Genomic DNA, 19,525 nt, shown 5'->3' with positions numbered 1-19,525 from the left:
ATGCTCTATCGCGTGGCACCTGCGCCAGCGCGCAGATCGATAGACTGCGGGCCCTCCACAATGACCTCTGCCACCCGGGGGTCACCAGGTTCTTCCACTTCATCAAGGCCCGCAACCTGCCTTACTCCATTGAGGAGGTCAGGACCATGACCAGGAACTGCCAAGTCTGCGCTGAGTGCAAACCACACTTTTATAGACCAGACAGGGCTCACCTGATAAAAGCCACTCGCCCCTTCGAGCGCCTGAGCGTTGATTTTAAAGGGCCTCTCCCCTCCTCCGACCGCAATGTGTACTTCCTCAATATTATTGATGAGTACTCCCGTTTCCTGTTCGCCATCCCCTGCCCGGATATGACCAGTGCCACGGTCATTAAATGTCTGAACGACCTCTTCACCCTGTTCGGTTTCCCCAGCTATATCCATAGCGACCGGGGCTCATCGTTTATGAGCGACGAACTCCGTCAGTACCTGCTAGCTAGGGGTATTGCCACAAGCAGGACCACCAGTTACAACCCCCGGGGGAACGGACAGGTGGAAAGAGAGAATGCGACAGTTTGGAAGGCCGCCCTGCTAGCCTTAAAGTCTAGGGGCCTTCCGACCTCCCGCTGGCAGGATGTGCTCCCCGATGCGCTCCACTCTATTCGGTCACTGCTCTGCACTGCCACTAACGCCACCCCTCACGAGAAAATGTTTGTCTTCCCAAGGAAGTCCACATCGGGGACATCGCTACCGCCATGGCTGACGTCCCCAGGGCCGGTCCTACTGAGAAGACACGTGAGGACCCATAAAACGGACCCCCTGGTCGAGAGGGTCGACCTCCTCCACGCCAACCCCCAGTATGCTTACATTGCGTACCCGGACGGGCGGGAGGACACAGTCTCCATAAGAGACCTCGCACCCTCTGGGGCCGCAGTAACCCACTACCACCCCCCCCCCCCCCACGATCCGAGATCCAGCCCCAGCAGACGGCAGGCCTGGGCCCCGCGACCCGCTCGACATCTACGAGGACTACACACCAGTGCCCCAGCCTACGCGGGACTCGACGCCGGAAGCTTCACTACCCCTGCCGTCGCCACGTCGATCACAGCGGCAGACAAGACCTCCGGAGAGACTCCAATACACTAACTTTTAATACACTTCACCCCGCCGGACTCAATTTTAAACAAGGGGTGAATGTGGTAAACCACTGTTTGTATTCCACTGTGTACATGCCTGTACATGCCTCGGCTGACTCCTCCCACGAATCCAGGTATAAAGGTGACTGCTCCACAGCCCCTTTGTATTCTGGACCGGTCGACCACTCGAGGCACACCTTCATTCTCTTGTTAATAAAAGCCTGTTAATTACTCACTTAATCTCAGTCTTTTGAGTTATTGATAGCGCATCAACGTTGCAATATTGTACAGCATGCAGGAGATCAGTGATTTTGGAGACTTGCTGTACTGTAAAGTACCTCCTTGTATGTCGGAAGCACTGCTTCAAGTTACAGTGAATCATAGAAATTACAGCAAGATTTCACTTGGTCCATCGTGCTTGTGCTGTTGAATGGTATGCTCTAAAATAATCTTGGTAGTTGCATGAGTCTTGTGTCTGCTTCTGTCAGTGACTGCCACAAGGGTGTTATTAACCAGGGCTGAAAGGGGTAGCTTTGGTCTCTGAAGGGGCCAACTTTCCAGTCTCCCTTCACCTTTAAACAGATGATTATCTTGAAATAAAAATAAGATGACTGTTTCAGAGAAAGGGGGCACTAACATGCATGATGCGGTGTTGGTTACTGACCAGCTCTACATTGATGGAGGAGAACTTCCTGTGAATGTAGGCCACTGTATTGTGCTTACTGGTCCAGGTGGCCATATGAGTACTATTATTTATCCCTGTAAATTGGGAAATCCAGCAATGCAGTAAAATTGAGCAGCCCTTCGTGATATTGCTACTGTTCAGTGGGAAAGGAGATGAAGATGTTAGCACTGCTAGAGGGGGGCATAAAAGTTAAGGCCTGCCACTGGCCGTGCTGTCCTTATGGTGGAGATTAGCTGCAGGTCTCTCTGAAGCAGATAGTATAACTCCATAACTGCTTCCCAGCTGAATCAGAGCCTGCAGAGGAACTACTCCCACAACCAACATCCTGGGGGGTCACCATTGATCAGAAACTTAACTGGACCAGCCACATAAATACTGTGGCAACAAGAGCAGGTCAGAGGCTGGGTATTCTGTGGCGAGTGTCTCATCTCCTGACTCCCCAAAGCCTTTCCACCATCTACAAGGCACAAGTAAGGAATGTGATGGAATACTATCCACTTGCCTGGATGAGTGCAGCTCCAACAACACTCAAGAAGCTCGACACCATCCAGGACAAAGCAGCCCATTTGATTGGCACCCCATCCACCACCTTAAACATTCACTCCCTCCACTACCAGCATACCGTGGCTGCAGTGTGAACCATTTCCAAGATTTACTGCAGCAACTCGCCAAGGCTTCTTCGGCAGCACCTCCCAAAAAACCCGCGACCTCTTCCATCTAGAAGGACAAGGGCAGCAGGCGCATGGGAACACCATCACCTCCAAGTTCCCCTCCAAGTCACACACCATCCTGACTTGGAAATATATCGCCGATCCTTCATCGTCGCTGGGTCAAAATCCTGGAACTCACTCCATAACAGCACTGTGGGAGTACCTTCACCACACGGACTGCAGCGGTTCACGAAGGCAGCTCACCACCACCACCTCACGGGCAATTAGGGATGGGCAATAAATGCTGGCCTTGCCAGTGACACCCACATCCCATGAATGAATTAAAAAAATTTTTTTTTAAAGAGCTGTGCCTGGGCAAGCAGATATGCTTCATGGCGTATCGGCAGGTGAGGCCTCTCCACTTCGGGTGCCGTATGACCTTCATGCATACATGTCTGATTCCTGGTGTAATGGAGAAGCACTGAAAACAATCCGCATAGTTTACAAATGTATGTCAGCTGACAGAAAATTAGCCTCATAGCTTTAAGCGATCTGTTCTTGATGTGAAAAAGCTGGCTGGTCTTTAAAGCCCATTTGAGTTGGGAAGATTAGCACATGTGTGTGAGAACCCCTTAAGTAATGTGTATTAGCAGATTTGCATTGGTAATGGCGATTCTCCTGTATGAGTCTAGATGGTGGTTCAGAGTTGAACCCAATCTTGGTCTCACCCGATGTCCCCTCACCCACCCCTCTACAAATACTCACGCACACAAAATACACTTTCTATTACTCCTAACAGTAAGTAGGAACCCAAGCTGATTTTGTTTCCCCCCTTATCATGGCCTGAAGGACACTGGTCATAACCATAGCAGCCATTGCTGCCCTGGCCAACTGCCTCAGCGCAGGTCAAGCATCTGTATGGCACAGGACACACTGCACAATGCATTTACCAACAGAACCATTAGGAAAGTTCTGAAGATTGTTTGAGAAAGTAGAGCAGACAAATAAGTGGAACACTTTGGGATTTAATTTCCCCTGGTAGTGCATTGATTAACATGTTTGTGTAAAATTGATTTGTGCTCTGTTTCAATGCAGTTGTTCACCAATTTAAATGAAATGGGTTAATGATTGTGCTAAAATAGTGCACAAAGGAATATTACACAAATGTATTAATCAGTACAATACCAGAGGAAATTAAACCCAATTTGAGAAGTAAATGTTTTTCCTTTTTGAAAATAGTAATTTTGTTTGTAGATTTACAGGCCTAGATTTCTGACCAGCCCCTGCACCAGTTTCTCGGTGGATCTAGGACATCACCGCCTCCTCCTACATCACTCCCTGGACCCACCTTTACAACTAGATGCAATTACTGCGATATGCATTCTTTGACTGCTATTTTAAAGGAGTTAGTTCGTGGTGGGAGGCCCGAGATTTTCTTTGCGCCAGGGCCTGTGCAAGGCCTGTCTGTAATCCCACCCTGCTACAGGCCTTGGAAGCCTACCACTGCTAAACTCTGCTCTCATTTTGGCGTGTCTCCTTGGCAAAAACCGTGGAGCCTATGTTCAAAATTCTAATGACCCAAAGGCTGGAACGTTGTCTGTTGTTAGGGGCACATCTCTATGGTGGAAGTTTTGCCGCCCCCCTCCCCCCCCCCCCCACCTCTGCAGAGATGTGCCCCAGACAAAGGAGGTTGGAAGATTCTGGTCTACATTCTCTTTTGAGTAAGTAGATTTTTAAAAAAAACTAAGTTGAAATACAGTAGTCTTATGGAATGTTGTTTGCTGTATCAGTGGAGAATATTGCTGGTTACACTGATGTTAAAAAGAATTAAATGATTGCTTGACTTACAGGAATGTTCTAGTTAAGGATAGCTATGAGTTAAAGTAAATGAAGGGTTTCTCGAGTGTAATGGCTGATGTGATGTTACTTTGGAAAGTACAGGACATCCAGCCAGTCCCAAAAACTATTGCCTCCTAATCACCACTGTTCTCAAATATCTATCCAATTCTCCATTAAAGGTTTCTGCACTGTCTGCCTTTTCTGCCCTCTGAATATACTGTCTAAATGATCTGTGCACCACCCCTCTTCTGAGTTTATGGCTGTGTTCCTTGGAAATCTCAAATACATGATTAATGTTTAGGTTAGATTCTTAAGAATCTTTATACTGAAATAATAACCCCTCCTGAGCCTCTTTGAAAGAGCCGGCGCAGACTCGATGGGTCGAATGGCCTCCTTCTGTGCTGTACTGTTCTATGATTCTCTTCTCCAGAGTAAACAATCCCAGTCTTTTCAACCTCTCCTCGTGAATTAATTGACTTGAGGTAGGTATGCGTTTGGTTGCCCTTTTCAGTATTGCCACCAGTGCCAGGACACTTTGCTGTAGGATGACAGCCAGAATTGTACGTAGTACTTGGTGTGGCCAGATCAGTAGCCTGAGCAGATTTATTATCAGGTTACTGAGATTTGTGCTCTATCGTTATGGCTATACAGCCCAAGATTTAGTTAGCTTGTCTGCTGTGTACCGGTAAAAGTCACAGACACGTTTGCCCAAGTGAGGTCTCGCTATAATTGCAATGATACATTGTCAATTTGAAGCAGTGCTTCAGTGAGCTATTCACCAATACCCCCAGATCCTGAGTTTGTGTCCTGGAGCCGAGAGCTATTTAGTTTAAAATGGCAGTTCTGTAACCTGGCACTGTCATTGGGGATGTCAATGGCCCTAGTGAGTAGCAACTCACGAGTAACTCCTTGCCATGTCATTATAGTTCCCTTTAGTACTATCTTCTCCAGTTAAGCCAGTTTTTAGTTCCCTTCAGAAGCTTGCCTCCTAATCCATGCTGTCCTACCTTGTGGACTAATTGTTTGTGGGGCACCAGGTCAAGAGCCTGTCGAAGTACATAGAATTTACAATATGGAAACGAGTTGTTCAGCTCATCGGCTGTCCTATTCCCCTATCCTTTTTATTTCCCTTTCCTTCAACCACCTATCTAACCTATTCCTAATTGTTGGCATGGTCTCTACTGCAATCCTTAATTCCGGTAGTGTGCGTGTGCGTGTCTCCTGCTATCTGTCCTAAATCGTTTATCATTGTGACTGTATACCTAAGTCCATCTGTCCCCCCACCCCCTGTTCTAGACCTTCAATCACTGGAAACAGTTTGATTCTATCTACTCTGTCCTGCCCCTGCATAATTTTAAACACCTCCATCAATATCCCATAATCTCCTCTGTTCTAATGAAAGCAGTCCCAATTCTAAATATATCATGTGTTCTGACTGAATATTCTTGATTGAAAAGTCCCTCCATGCAGATTATATCAAGGTCAGATTTACAGGATGCTGGGAGCTTGAAATTGTAGACAGAGCAGATTTAAAGTTTATTTTGCTTATAGGCCTGGTTCTTCCTTTGCAAACCTTCTGAAGATTTTCCTCTCCCCCTTCCTTACAGTGTGATTGTTCTAATATTTTTTGTTCCTTGATCTTGCAGATTCAGTGTCCTGTGTGCCAATTTGTTTGGTGCTTTAAGTGCCACTCCCCTTGGCATGAAGGCTTAAACTGCAAAGAATACAGAAAGGGAGATAAGCTGTTACGTCACTGGGCCAGTGAGATTGAACATGGGCAAAGAAACGCTCAGAAATGCCCAAAATGCAAGGTGGGTTTAAACTAGTCTGATTGTCCATGTGTTGTTGGACTTCTGCACAGAATATGGGCCATTTTTCGACTTGTTAACTGCGCCCCATAACTTTTGTATAGTGAAGGAGTGATACCTTGGCCTGGAGTTTCTGCTCAATTGTGCTGCTTTTTTGGCGTAATTCGGCCAAAATCAGCATAACCGGCGCAAAGAATCGCGGAATTTTAAGTGCAAATTATATTCAGCGCGAATCGAGTTTTCGGAGATCATTTGCGCTAGTTTAAAAAATATCGCGCAAGAATCTGGCCCCGTTCCTAGGGTGAATTAATCACCATTGGATGTTTCTGCTAATGGCACTCGTTTGCCGCAAGGACACCAAGGAACGTTTTAAAAGCTTTTGAATGTATTTTTTTAATTTACTAAGAAACTGATTACTGTACCTCTATATAACTAGCAAATGGTTCTGTTTGTTTAAGTCATTTTAAATCGGGTTACTTGTAGGTGGTTGACACTGATTAAAAATGTTTTTTTTTGGTAAACCCATTTTCAGCCGTATTAATCAAACTGCACCTAGTTCCCACTCTTAAATATATTACGGAATATTTTTAAAGCAATTTTTTTTTTAAATTACATTTTAAAACACTGCCCGATTGAGCTGGTTCATGGCAGATTCTGCATTCGGCGATATGCAAATTAGTTTGACTGTAAACTCTTTTGGGGGGGGAACACTTTTCAAAATGGGCGCAATTAGTGCCTGTTTCGCCGATTGCACCCAAAGCAGGAACTCTACGCCCTTGTATTTAAAACCTAACACATCGACCAGCTAAGATCCTGAGCTACCATTTAGAGCACCCTTATTATTCATTGAAAGCTGTATTCCCTCAGTAAGTCTGCTTTTCACCTGCTGTCCTCCTGGCTGCTGAATGAAACGCTATGGCTGGAAATTTCCGGGGTAGTAGCGGGCGCGATCGGTGATGGGTCGGGTGGGATAGCTGTTATTTTTGACAACGGGTCGGGAACCTGCTGTCATCTTGCTCCCACGCGCCTTTCCCTCAGGCACGTCTGTCATCGCGGAGCCGACCCGACCGGCAGCGGCGGGGGACCCAATTGAAATCATTATCAGGTAGTTTACAGGCACTTAAGAAACTTTTTTTCACTTACTTTTTAAATTTCCCTGCATGGCCACGGGATTCATGCAGCTCAGGAACCACATCTGTCAACCTAAGCCGGGAGTTCCGTGGCCATTGCTCCAGCTGATTACTTGACAGCACAAAATGTACAGTAAAAGCTCCCACCTGACAGATGATCACTTTCCTCAGGCAGAAGCTGTTGCTCAGTCCATTTCCAGCACAGATTCTGCAGGCTGCAAGTTTCCAGCAAAGTTTCTATCCCGTGTCACCTCATTGGAAGAACTTTCTCACTATTGCCAGAATGCTTCTGTCAACTCTACTTCACCTGCCATCTATTCCATCACCATGGATGCCATTTATACTGTCTCACCTTGGTCCTCAGAATCTGACCACGATGAACCCCAACTCCAGCAGCACCAGCCACACCAGTAGCACCAACAACAACACCAACCTTCTCCGCAATCACCTGATGCTGCACAGGACTCGGCATCAGCAGCCGAGCACATTGCTGCCTGGGAGGCCAGGGATGGCCTCATCCTGGCCAGATTTAGTTACCTTTACACTGTACAGCCATATGGCTGCTACTTGATGCGCCAGGTTGGCACCACCCCACACCAACACCATAAAGCATCCCTACAATGACCAAGCCATTTTTTTCACACTCATCACCATTGTGGGGGTACCGCTATGTCTCACCATTCACTGCAACTCACTAAGCCACTTCCAAAGGTGCACACAAATCTGTCTAAGACCGGAACGTGTTGAAAATAAAGATTTTTATGTTTGACACCACATTAACAGAAACTTTATATAAACATTGGATAAAACACCAAAGTGACTACCCTTGTGTGTTTTTAGTTGGTATGATTGCACTAGGATGAGGGCGAGTGTGAGGGGTGGTTAGTGAGATGGGGATGTGATAATGTAGATAGAGAGAGAGAGGGATGGATGGAGGTGCAAGTTAAGTTGGTGTGAGTAAGGATGTGCAGGAGTAGGGTAGGGAAGGCAGAGTGATGGGGATGTGATGAGAGGCACAGCAGGATGAGGTTGAGTGTGGCTTTGAACGAGCGTTTCCGGATCTAATGAGATCATTGAAACGTTTGCGGCACTGCACCCAGGTCCTCCTGACGACATCCCTGTTTTTGACCTCCTCTGCAATGTGCAACCAGGCTGTCTTGGTTACCTGGGGAGGTCTCTTCTGCCCATCGGAAGGGAAGAGGACCTCCCTGCATGCTCTGACTCCCTCTATAAACATATGGAGGGAGTCATGGGAGAACCTGGGTACAACCCTCTGCCTCTGTGCAGTCATTGTCAGTGTTTGCAGCACTCCAGTGCTGTAGTGCACTGACAACACTATGTTAGATTAAACTTCAAATGTAATGTGGCCATGGTCCCTTTAAAGATCCCGGCTGATGACGCGTCATGAATGATGACACCAGACCCACTCCCATCTAATTGGGCCGGGTAATGCGCTGGGCGGGCTTAATAGACCCCATTAAGGTAAGTTCATTTTCAAAAGCGGGATGGACACCACCCACATCAGACCCGCCCAGGTAGGCAAAATTCCGGCCATTGTGTAGCAGAGTCATCCCTCTCTGGGATATTGCTCCCTACATCCAGAAGAAGCAAAGAAGTGATAAAACTGTGGATCTTTTGTAAATGTGTGGAAAATGGTTGGGAACTATGAAGCTCAGTGGCATCGGGAGGGAGTAATTTAAGTTGCTTCACCCCTTCTAATGGCTTTAATGAAATGACCAAACCGATGCGCTACATAGATTGAGAGCTGCAGACTCGTAGCCTAACTCCTTTCTGTGATAAACTTTGATTAAAATTGTGAACAGATTATTGAATCCTAATGCTGCCAATTTTGTTTCTTTTTAAAATAAATCTTTTAATTTTTTTTTCTTGCAATGAAAGATTCATATCCAGAGGACGGAAGGCTGCGATCACATGAACTGCTCGCAGTGCAACACTAACTTTTGCTACCGTTGTGGGGAGACGTACCGGCAGCTTCGTTTCTTTGGTGACCATACTTCAAACCTAAGTATTTTTGGATGCAAGTATCGCTACCTCCCTGACAGGCCACATTTACGACGATTTGTCCGGGGTTCTGTCTGTGGTAAGCAGAGAATTTTAATTATTTTAGGCTCTGCGGGAAAAGAGAAGGAAATCTCCTTTGTGCGTTTTGTGTTTTTTTTTAAGTTGTACATTTAATCTTTATGAACAGGTTTAGATTTTGTTATACATGGCAAACAGAGAAAACCCTCTCCCTGCATTACACACTGTTAATCAATAGATCTTTCATCCACCTTGCACCTTATGGTGGCAGCTCATTAGATGATTGGATGCTAATCTTATACCAAAGTATTTGATCCCATGCAGCCATCTATAAGATATCCATTTGTACAATGCTAAGGGGTCAGTATTCTCTCTGATCAATCTGTCATGGTAGACAAACTCATTGACTTGCTATAATGCATCTTTTTGGAGTCTTATTGGTACATCTTTCTGTCCTTTGGACACCATGGGCTGGATTTTGCCAATGGGGAGCTTTTGGAGGTGGGACTCCCACTTGTCGGGTTTTAGTCCCGCCTCCATCAACTTCTGGCCAACCCACGCTATTTTCCCTTGATTGACCTTGTTAAGCCCACCCAGCGGGTTTAGCAGGCCAATTAAGGGAAAGCCGGTTACAGAGCGTGTCAGCGTATGACGTTTCGTCTGTCAAAAAATTTTGACAGATGAATTGTCATTGTTTGACAGCTCTGTGAAGCTGTCAAACAGTGACATTCTCTGTAGTTTGATGAGTTCTTGAATTCAAGACTCATCAAACCTCTTTTTTTAGCAGAAATTAGATGTTTGCTGCATTGGAGAATGCAACAGCAATCTGTCATCTCTGCCGTGGAGGTGCGAGACTCTCCACATCCCCAACTCGTGAAGCCTGCAGGAAGAAACAAAGGTAAGTAAACTTTTACTCACGCTTTCCACTCAACTCACATACTTACCTCTCCACACTTGCACCCATCACCTACCTTCACAGCGCACTTCTGCACCCCTCCCACCCCCGCAGACCCACTACTCGCATCGGTGACCCTGGCTGGGGGCGCAGCCTTCGGGAAGCCCACCCTTGTGTGGGTAAAATGGTGATAATCCTCTTATCTGCCTGTTAACTACCTGTTAACAGGCAGATAAGTGGCACTAATCCCCTTCCCGCCTCCAAGGAGACAGGACCCAGCGCGGGTTGGCTACCCGCCTCCTGGCAAGATGGCATGGAGGCAGGTTGGGAGCGGGATGGGCACCCACCCCCAAATTCTGCCATTTTTCCGGCAGTCCCGCCTCCCCAGGGCTGGCAAGGTCGCGCCCCATAATTGTTGAATTCCTAAACAGTTGACATACAAGGGCACACTGATATTTAGGGAGGTCTATGAAACACAATCAAATTATTCTACAATGAATACTTAATCTAAAAGAATACTTAGCAATGAACCACTGGTGGACAGACACAGTAATAGGGGACAATTTTCCTCGCACCACCTTTCCTCCTTGTTCTTGTCCAGGTGGCTCTAGAGCATCAGTATTTCCTGTTGTCAGCCATGAACACTCTTACAACTGTGTTTTGGGCCTATGAGATTGGAGCCTTTTGGCTACTGATCACCACCAGAAAGCCCTGATTGCCTGCAAAACATCCTGAGGGAGGTTGTAAAAAATAATAAAGGCTACATACCTTCCTGTCTTCTGCCTCCCCGCCCCCACCCCACAGACCCTTCAGTCAGCAGAAGTCCAGGGCTAACCCACAGCACTATGTTTTAATGGGTACCCAGCCACTGTTACAGCAGGAAAATGAGGCAGGAGACCAGGAACAGTCCCTCCCACCTCATTTAAATTTCAGCAATAGGCCTGCAGCTGCAGCAGGCACAAGCCTGGCTCTGTCCCTTAACACCCTGCCAATCAGGTCTTAGAAACCCAAAAGTGGTGGAGACCTGACATTTTGGGCTGGATTTTGATACTGGAGGCGTGTAGGAGGTGGGACTACAACTTTCGGGGTTTTAGTCGCGCCTCCATCGAATTGTGGCCAACCCACGCGATTTTCACTTGATAGACCTTGTTGAGCCCGCCCAGCGGGCTCAGCAGGCCAATTAAGGGCCACCCGGCAACAGGTGACATCACAGATTGACATTTCATCTGTCAAGAGCTTTTGACAGATGAAATATCAGCGTTTGACAGCTCTTTGAAGCTGACAAACACTGACAATCTGTACTCTAAGTTAATTCCTTCCTCTCAGGCTGATTTAGAGATCTCTCCAGAACAGAAAGCTGAATGCTGCAACTTCTGACAGCTCGCGGCCATTCTGCTTTCTGTGCCGGTGAGATGAGGGACTCCCGAGACCTGAAGGAAGGAAGGCTGTAAAGGTAAGTAAAACTTCTTTAAACACTTTACACACACCAAACACACTTACCTCTGCACTCATGCACCCATCGCTCACCTGAACACCGATGGTCCGCTTCGCTAACTTGGCGTGGTTTGGAGCCATCGGGAATCCGACACTTCAGGAATAAAAATAGGGATTAGGCTAAAAAATGCCTGTTAACTACCTGTTAACAGGCAGTTAATTGGCACTAATTCCCTTCCCGCCTCAGGGAGGCGGGCCCCAGCACAGGCCGGGTATCCGCCTCCTTTGAAACTGGCATGGGGGCGGGATGGGTTCGTGCCCCCCCGATTTTGAGATTTTAACCCCCCACACGCCTCCAATCTCGCCTCCACAGCCCAATGAAAATCCTGCCCTATGGGGCTTTGCCCTTATTTCCTGACCTTTGTGCCCAGGGAAATGGGTGTTCCCAAGGACAATGGTCAGGAAGATCAGCCCTATAGTATTTTGTCTTTTAAACAAGAATATATTTCTTCAGCCAAGAAGTGGTGTATTTGCAAGGAGAGACTCCAGGGCAGCATACAAGGACAGTCTTCAGGATATAGGGCTCGATTTTCATTGAGCCGTGGAGTCGGGATTGGAGGCGTGCGGGGGGGTTAAATTCCCGAAATCGGGGGTCCCCACCCCAACCCGCCTCCATGCCAATTTCAAAGGAGGCGGGTACCCGCCCCGCACTGGGACCTGCCTACCCAAGGCGGGAAGGGATTAGTGCCAATTAACTGCCTGTTAACAGGTAGTTAACGGGCAGTTTTTAGCCTAATCCCTATTTTTAAGCTTGAACTGTGGGAATCCCGATGGCTCCAAACCACGCCAAGTTAGAGGAGTCGGGCCGTCAGGTTGAAGGGCTTGGAGGGGTCGAGATGTCGGTGTTCAGGTGAGTGATGTGTGCATGAGTGCAAAGGTAAGTGTGTTTGGTGTGTCTAAAGTGATTAAATAAGTTTTACATACATTTTCTTGCCTTTTCAGCCTTCCTTCCTTTAGGTTCGGGGAGTCCCTCATCTCACCGGCACAGAAAGCAGAATGGCTGCGATCTGTCAAAAGTAACAACCTGCAGCTTTCTGTGCAGGAGAGATTTCTAACTGAGTCTGTGGAGAAGGACTCATGTTAGAAGTAAGACTGTCAATGTTTGACAGCTTCAAACAGCTGTGAAACACTGATATTTCATCTGTCAAAACATCTTGACAGATGAAATTTCAGTCTTTGACGTCACCTGTTGCCTGGTGGCCCTTAATTGGCCTGGTCAATCAAGTTAAAATCGCATGGATTGGCCGCATCTCGATGGAGGCGGGACTACAACCCCGAAAGTTGTAGTCCCGCCTCCAACCCGACTTCTGAATGAAAATCCAGCTCATAGAGTCCAGTTTTGACACTAAACAAATTGATTTTGAGATGGCAATACCATGGTACTGTAGCAAGGTTTTAGACTGGACAGTCTGTTTTTTGAGTATGTTGTACTTGTTCACCCACCTTCAACAACCACAACTTGCATTTATATAGCACCTTTAATGTAGTTAAACATTCCAAGGTGCTTCTCAGGAGCGTTATCAAACAAAATTTGACATTGAGCCACAAAATGAGATATTAGGGCTGTGGTGTATGTAACCTGTTCCACCTTATGGAACAGGCTTAAGTTCTCTTAAGAGATGTACTACTTTCTCTGGCTGCTGTATACGTAATACCGGTGGTGACCACCGGTATATAAGCACTGTGTAGTAATATTGTATTTAGTAGTAGTCCTGACCTCCAACCAGTAAAGACCTGTTGAACTTTAATCTTGTAGTCTGTGTTAGTAATTACAACTAGAACACACAGACTTAACAGTGGCGATGAGTCCGATTCTTACCCTGCAGCAGTTTATATCCACGGCGGCTTCGTCCACAGAACGGACGTCGAAGAGAGGCTTCCACCCTCATCACCCTGCTGGAAGACACGTCGCGCGGCAGACATCGAGAAACCAGAGTGCAGAAGACATCCTGAACTCGAAGCCTCCATCAGCGGCTGTCAGCTATCTTCTTTCTACCTCGGTGGTGGGTAAGCCGGGCAGCGACGCGACCAGAAAGTCGGCCGCGTTGGCTGTACAGACGGGGAGGGAAGACGGAGGAATAAGGGCGGTGAGATCGATCGCGACCGGAGATAAGGGCCGGGCCGCATTCGGGCCGAAAGGCGCAGCACGGGGACATCGATCGCGGCTGGTGATAAGGGCCGGGCCGCATTCGGGCTAAAAAGGCGCAGCGTCTGGGGCAACTGAAGGCGCGAGAGCCGCGGTGAAGCGGAGACAGCGTCGGGGGAACGGGTGAAGACCGCCAAGCGCGGGAAAACCGCCATTTTGTAGGCAGAGGACGAAGACAAGAGCGGGAAGCCGCCATCTTGGATAAAAATAAAAATAAATTAAATTGCAACGATGCCTAAACATGGGAACATTAATACCTTTGATAGCGACATCGAAGATTGGGCCATGTATGTAGAACGCATACAAAATTATTGTAAAGCAAATAAAATCCCAGATGAAGAGAAAGCACTAACATTATTAAACTTAATGGGTGCGAAGACATACGGGCAATTGAAACACCTTTTATCACCAGATGAACCGGCGGATAAGACGTTCGAGGAGATTGTTACTGTCCTGAAAAATCATCTAAACCCCACGCCGCTGATGCTAGCGGAACAATTTAAATTTTACAGCAGAAGGCAGCTGAAGGATGAAAGCAATGCTGAATATTTAATGGAATTGCGTAAGCTAGCAAAGTACTGTCAGTTTGGAACGAGACTGACAGAGGCGCTACGAGATAAATTTGTGTGTGGTTTATTAAAAGAAGATACACAAAAGCGACTGCTCGAGGAGAATGAGCTGACGCTTGAGAAAGCGGTCACTATGGCAGCAGCACACGAAGCCACAGCGAGAGGCACGGCAGTAATGCAGCTACGGTCACCGGAACTCAGTACAAATAAATTGGGTTTGAGTACTGTAAAATGTTATCGTTGTGGAAAGACAACGCACGATCAGAACCAGTGTTGGTTTAAAAACCAAGAATGCAGAACGTGTGGCAGGCTTGGCCACATAGCTAAAGTATGCCGGTCAGGAAAGAAGACCAGCAACAAAAAGTCACCGCAAGGAAAATACATAAAGGTACACAAGGTGACAAAGAACAGTTCGACTGAACAGAAGTCAGATTCAGATGCTAGCAGTAATGAACTGGGTAGCTTAAGAGCACACAACGTTGGTAAGGATGCAGATCTCCAGACAATTTGGGTCACCCTTCAGATAGCAGGAGTCCAAGTAAAGATGGAATTGGACACTGGATCGGCATTGACGGTCATGAATAAGAAAGATTACAAAAGGTTATTCCAACATATTCCCCTACGGGATACGGAGATTATATTGAAAACATACACGGGGCAAAGAGTGTACCCCATCGGAAAGATAGAGGTAAAAGTGGTCCACAAGGGCGAAGAAAGCCAAGTAATGGACTTATATGTGCTACCTGAAGGAGGTCCACCACTACTGGGACGGGAGTGGATTAGGAAAATGAATATGGACTGGCACTCCTTGAAGGCACTAACGGTAGATTCCGGGGAAACAGATGTCAAACCTAAACGATTGTCCAAAATATTGGATGATGCTAAAGAGGTGTTCCAGCAGGGACTGGGAACACTGAGGAATTACGGCAAACATCAAGATTGATGAACATGCACACCCAAAATTTTTTAAAGCCAGACCGGTACCCTATGCAATACGACCTACTGTAGAAGCGGAACTGGAAGCGCTAGAACGTTCAGGTGTACTGTCTCAGGTAGATTGGAGTGAGTGGGCTACGCCCATTGTTCCCGTTATGAAACGTCCTTCGAGCAACAAGCCAGGAGAACCCAGGAAGGTTCGCATCTGTGGAGATTTCAAAATCACCGTTAATCCGGTGCTTCACACGGTGCAGTATCCGCTTCCGCGGATTGAGGATATTTTTGCTTCGTTGTCTGGCGGGAAACACTTCACCAAGATAGACCTGGCGCAGGCGTACTTGCAGATGGAGGTTGAAGAAGAGTCACGCCAATACCTCACGATCAGCACGCATCGAGGTTTGTACCGGTACAATAGGCTGGTTTTTGGAGTGGCATCGGCTCCAGCAATTTGGCAGAGGGCCATGGAGCAGGTATTACAGGGAATTCCAGGCACACAATGTTACCTGGACAATATTCTGATTACAGGTGATGGTGATGAAGAACACCTCGCAAACTTGGAACTGGTGCTCAACAGACTGAAAGAGTATGGACTTAGAGTTAATCGGCAGAAATGTGAGTTCTTCCAGAAGCGGATCTCATACTGTGGTCATGTCATTGACCGGGAGGGGCTTCATAAGCCTCCTGACAAGATAGAGGCAGTTGTAAAGGCTCCCGCTCCGGATAATGTCTCTCAGTTGAGGTCGTTTCTAGGATTGATTAACTATTACCATAAATTTCTACCAAATCTATCCACGGTACTGCACCCGCTAAACGCTCTTTTACAGAAGGGGGTACCATGGGAATGGAGCGAAAACTGTAAGAAGGCACTTCGCAAAAGCAAAGAATTGATCACCTCAGAGGAAGTGTTGGCTCACTTCAACCCGACACTGCCTATTCGGTTGGCTTGTGATGCTTCTCCATATGGTATTGGGGCAGTACTCTCACACAAGTTGCCAAATGGCACGGAAAGGCCAGTCGCGTTTGCATCCAGATCATTGACCTCCGCTGAGCGCAACTATGCGCAGATCGATAGGGAGGCTCTCAGCCTTGTATGGGGAGTGAAGAAGTTTAATCATTACCTGCAGGGCCAAAAATTCACGCTTCTGACAGACCATCAGCCGTTGGTATCCATTTTTAACCCTAAGAAGGGTGTTTCAGTGATGACAGCACAGCGTCTCCAGAGATGGTCCCTTTTCCTAGGGGCACATCAATATCAAATAGAATTCAAAGGTACGAAGCAGCATGGCAATGCTGATGGGCTGTCGCGCCTGCCACTACCTGAAGCAGAAGAGACGACGAAAGTTGACCCTGTTGAGTTATTTCATTCGACCATCATCGAGTGTTTACCAGTCACCAATGCAAGTATTGAAAGAGAAACCAGGAACGACCCGACACTGTCCAGAGTCTACGAGGTGACAGTGAAAGGATGGCCAACACGTGGTGATCCTCTGTTACCGGCATTCTCGGCAAGGCGAGACCAGCTGTCTGTCTGCCATGGTACTTTGATGTACGGGACAAGAGTGATTATTCCTCCCAAGTTAAGGGAAAGAGTTCTAAAAGAACTGCATGAAGGTCATCTGGGGGGAGTTAAGATGAAAAGTCTTGCTAGGGCTTATGTATGGTGGCCGGGTATTGACCAACAGATAGAGGAGTTGACGAAAAGCTGCGCTGGGTGCCAAAAAGTGCAAAATGCACCTCCGATCGCACCACTACACCCATGGGAATGGCCTTCAGCCCCATGGCAACGTGTACATATTGACTTTGCTGGTCCATTCATGGACTCCATGTTCCTAATTGCGGTGGACGCACATTCCAAATGGCCAGAAGTGATCAAGATGAATACCACTACTTCAGAAAAGACAATTGCGGTGTTAAGAACAATATTCGCAAGGAACGGATTGCCAGAACAGATCTGTTCAGACAACGGACCACAGTTCGTGTCGGAAGAATTCCAAAAATTCTTAAAGAAGAATGGGGTGAAACATTATACCTCTGCCCCATATCATCCGGCGACAAACAGGTTGGCCGAGAGATTTGTCCAAACATTCAAAAAGGCAATAAAGGCCATGAACGATTATCAGATTCCGCTACAGCACGAGGTGGACAATTTCCTAATGGCATATCGAAACGCCGCTCATGCAGTGACTAACCAAAGTCCTGCCATGATGTTTTATAACAGGAGGTTGCGGTCCAGGTTGGACTTGTTAAAACCAAATGTGCGGAGGGAAGTGGAAAACAAAACAGTTCCGGCATATTAATAACAAGACCACTCGAAGTTTCGACGTAGGACAACCAGTGTTGGCAAGGGGCTATGGAAACGAAAAATGGCAGTCCGGAACAATTCGGGCCAGACAAGGACCTCTGATGTACACAGTAGATATTGGTAACAATGTGATAAGGCGTCATGCGGATCAACTGGTAGAATCGAGAGCAAGGGTCGAACCCATGGTTGCGACAGAGACAACTGTGGAAGACGTTAATGAACCTGAAGCATCTACCTCGGCAGGGAATGTACCTGATGATGATAACACCCAATGCATGGGAGACCAACTAGAGGAGTCACCTCAGCAACAGGAATCAGAGACCACTGAAAGGCGTTATCCAAACCGAATCAGAAGGCCTCCTGAGAGACTGAACCTTTGAACTGTTTATACCTGAAGTTATATATGTTATTATGTTATGTTAAATGGGGATATGACTGTTAAGCTAAAAAGGGAGGATTGTGGTGTATGTAACCTGTTCCACCTTAAGAGAACTTAAGCCTGTTCCACCTTAAGAGATGTACTACTTTCTCTGGCTGCTGTATACGTAATACCGGTGGTGACCACCGGTATATAAGCACTGTGTAGTAATATTGTATTTAGTAGTAGTCCTGACCTCCAACCAGTAAAGACCTGTTGAACTTTAATCTTGTAGTTTGTGTTAGTAATTACAACTAGAACACACAGACTTAACAAGGGCAGATGAGCAAAAACTTAGTCAAAGAGGTAGATTTTAAGGAGCATCTTAAAAGAGGAAAGCGAGATAGAGAGGCGGAAAGGTTTAGGGATGAAATTCTCAGTGCTTAGGGCCTCGGCAGGTGAAAGCACGGCTGCCAATTGAGGATGCGCAAGATGCCAAAATTGGAGGAGCGCAGATATCTCAGAGGGCTGTAAGGCTGGAGGAGGTTACAGAGATGGGAAGGGGCGAGGCCATGGAGGGATTTGAAAACATGGATGAGAATTTTTAAATCAAAGCGTTGCTTAACCGGGAACCACTGTAGGTCAGTGAGCACAGGGGTGATAGGTGAACGGGATTTGGTACGAGTTAGGATATGGGCAGCAGAGGTTTGGATGAGTTTAAGTTTATGGAGGGTGGAAGATGGGATGCTGGGCAGGAGTACATTGGAATATTCAAGTCTAGTGGTAACAAAAGCATGGACGAGGGTTTCAGCAGCAGATGAGCTAAGGCAGGGGCGGTCAGGCGTAGATATGTGGTCGGACGCTCATCTGAGGTTGAAATACAACACCAAGGTTGCGAACAGTCTGGTTCAGCCTCACACAGTTGTCAGGGAGAGGGATGGAGTCGGTAGCTTGGGAACGGAGTTTGTGGCGGGGACAGAAAACAATGGCAGTGGGAGCTTCCCAGCTGAAGGATGTCATGTGGTACCCAAGTGCCTTGATGTAGGGGGGAAATAGTGTAATAAAACTGGGCAACAAAATCTTATTGTGTCAATTATTCTCTTCAACTGTGTTTCTTAGTTCAAAAATTGTAATGTACTAGTATATGTAACTTGTGTAACAGTACAGGAAGGCAGCTGGTTATTTTGCCTATATTACTTGAACTTGCTGCCATAGGACTCTCGAGCCTAAACTCTTGATAAAGGAAAATAAATAATACAGTATTTGTTTGTAGCGTAATTTAATACAAAACATTGCCATTAATATTTAATTATTGCATTGTGGCTTAACACAATTAATTTTGCACCACTTGTAAACATAACAAGGTGCAGACCGTAATTAAATGTCTGGGATTTCATTCTAATCTTGAGTTCAGTGTTGGGTTACTTGAAACAAGGTTTTTGCCAATTCTGCAGATTTAATTTATATAAATATTGATCATTTGTAACTTTTGTGCTAGTTCTATTTCTGATGTTGTTTGTTGTACAGCTTAGTAAATATGTAAGTTAGAACCGAAGGTA

At 46.6% G+C, this 19,525-nt stretch overlaps 1 protein-coding gene across 2 annotated transcripts in view; it reads left to right on the top strand.

The window, feature by feature from the left end:
• Window positions 1-19,525, top strand: part of rnf217 (ring finger protein 217) — a 181,756-nt gene that overhangs the window by 117,439 nt on the left and 44,792 nt on the right. For both annotated transcript variants that reach the window (XM_085997216.1, XM_085997215.1), the window contains exons 3-4: window positions 5,935-6,099; window positions 9,126-9,327. In XM_085997216.1, the coding sequence (XP_085853342.1) occupies window positions 5,935-6,099; window positions 9,126-9,327 (367 nt within the window). The remainder of the gene's footprint in view (window positions 1-5,934; window positions 6,100-9,125; window positions 9,328-19,525) is intronic.

This window comes from Somniosus microcephalus, chromosome 9 (genome assembly GCF_052327205.1).
Source record: "Somniosus microcephalus isolate GS21.2 chromosome 9, FLI_Smic_1.0, whole genome shotgun sequence".
In the NCBI taxonomy this organism is placed as follows: Eukaryota; Metazoa; Chordata; class Chondrichthyes; order Squaliformes; family Somniosidae; genus Somniosus; species Somniosus microcephalus.
This window is presented reverse-complemented; position numbering and strand designations above follow the sequence as displayed.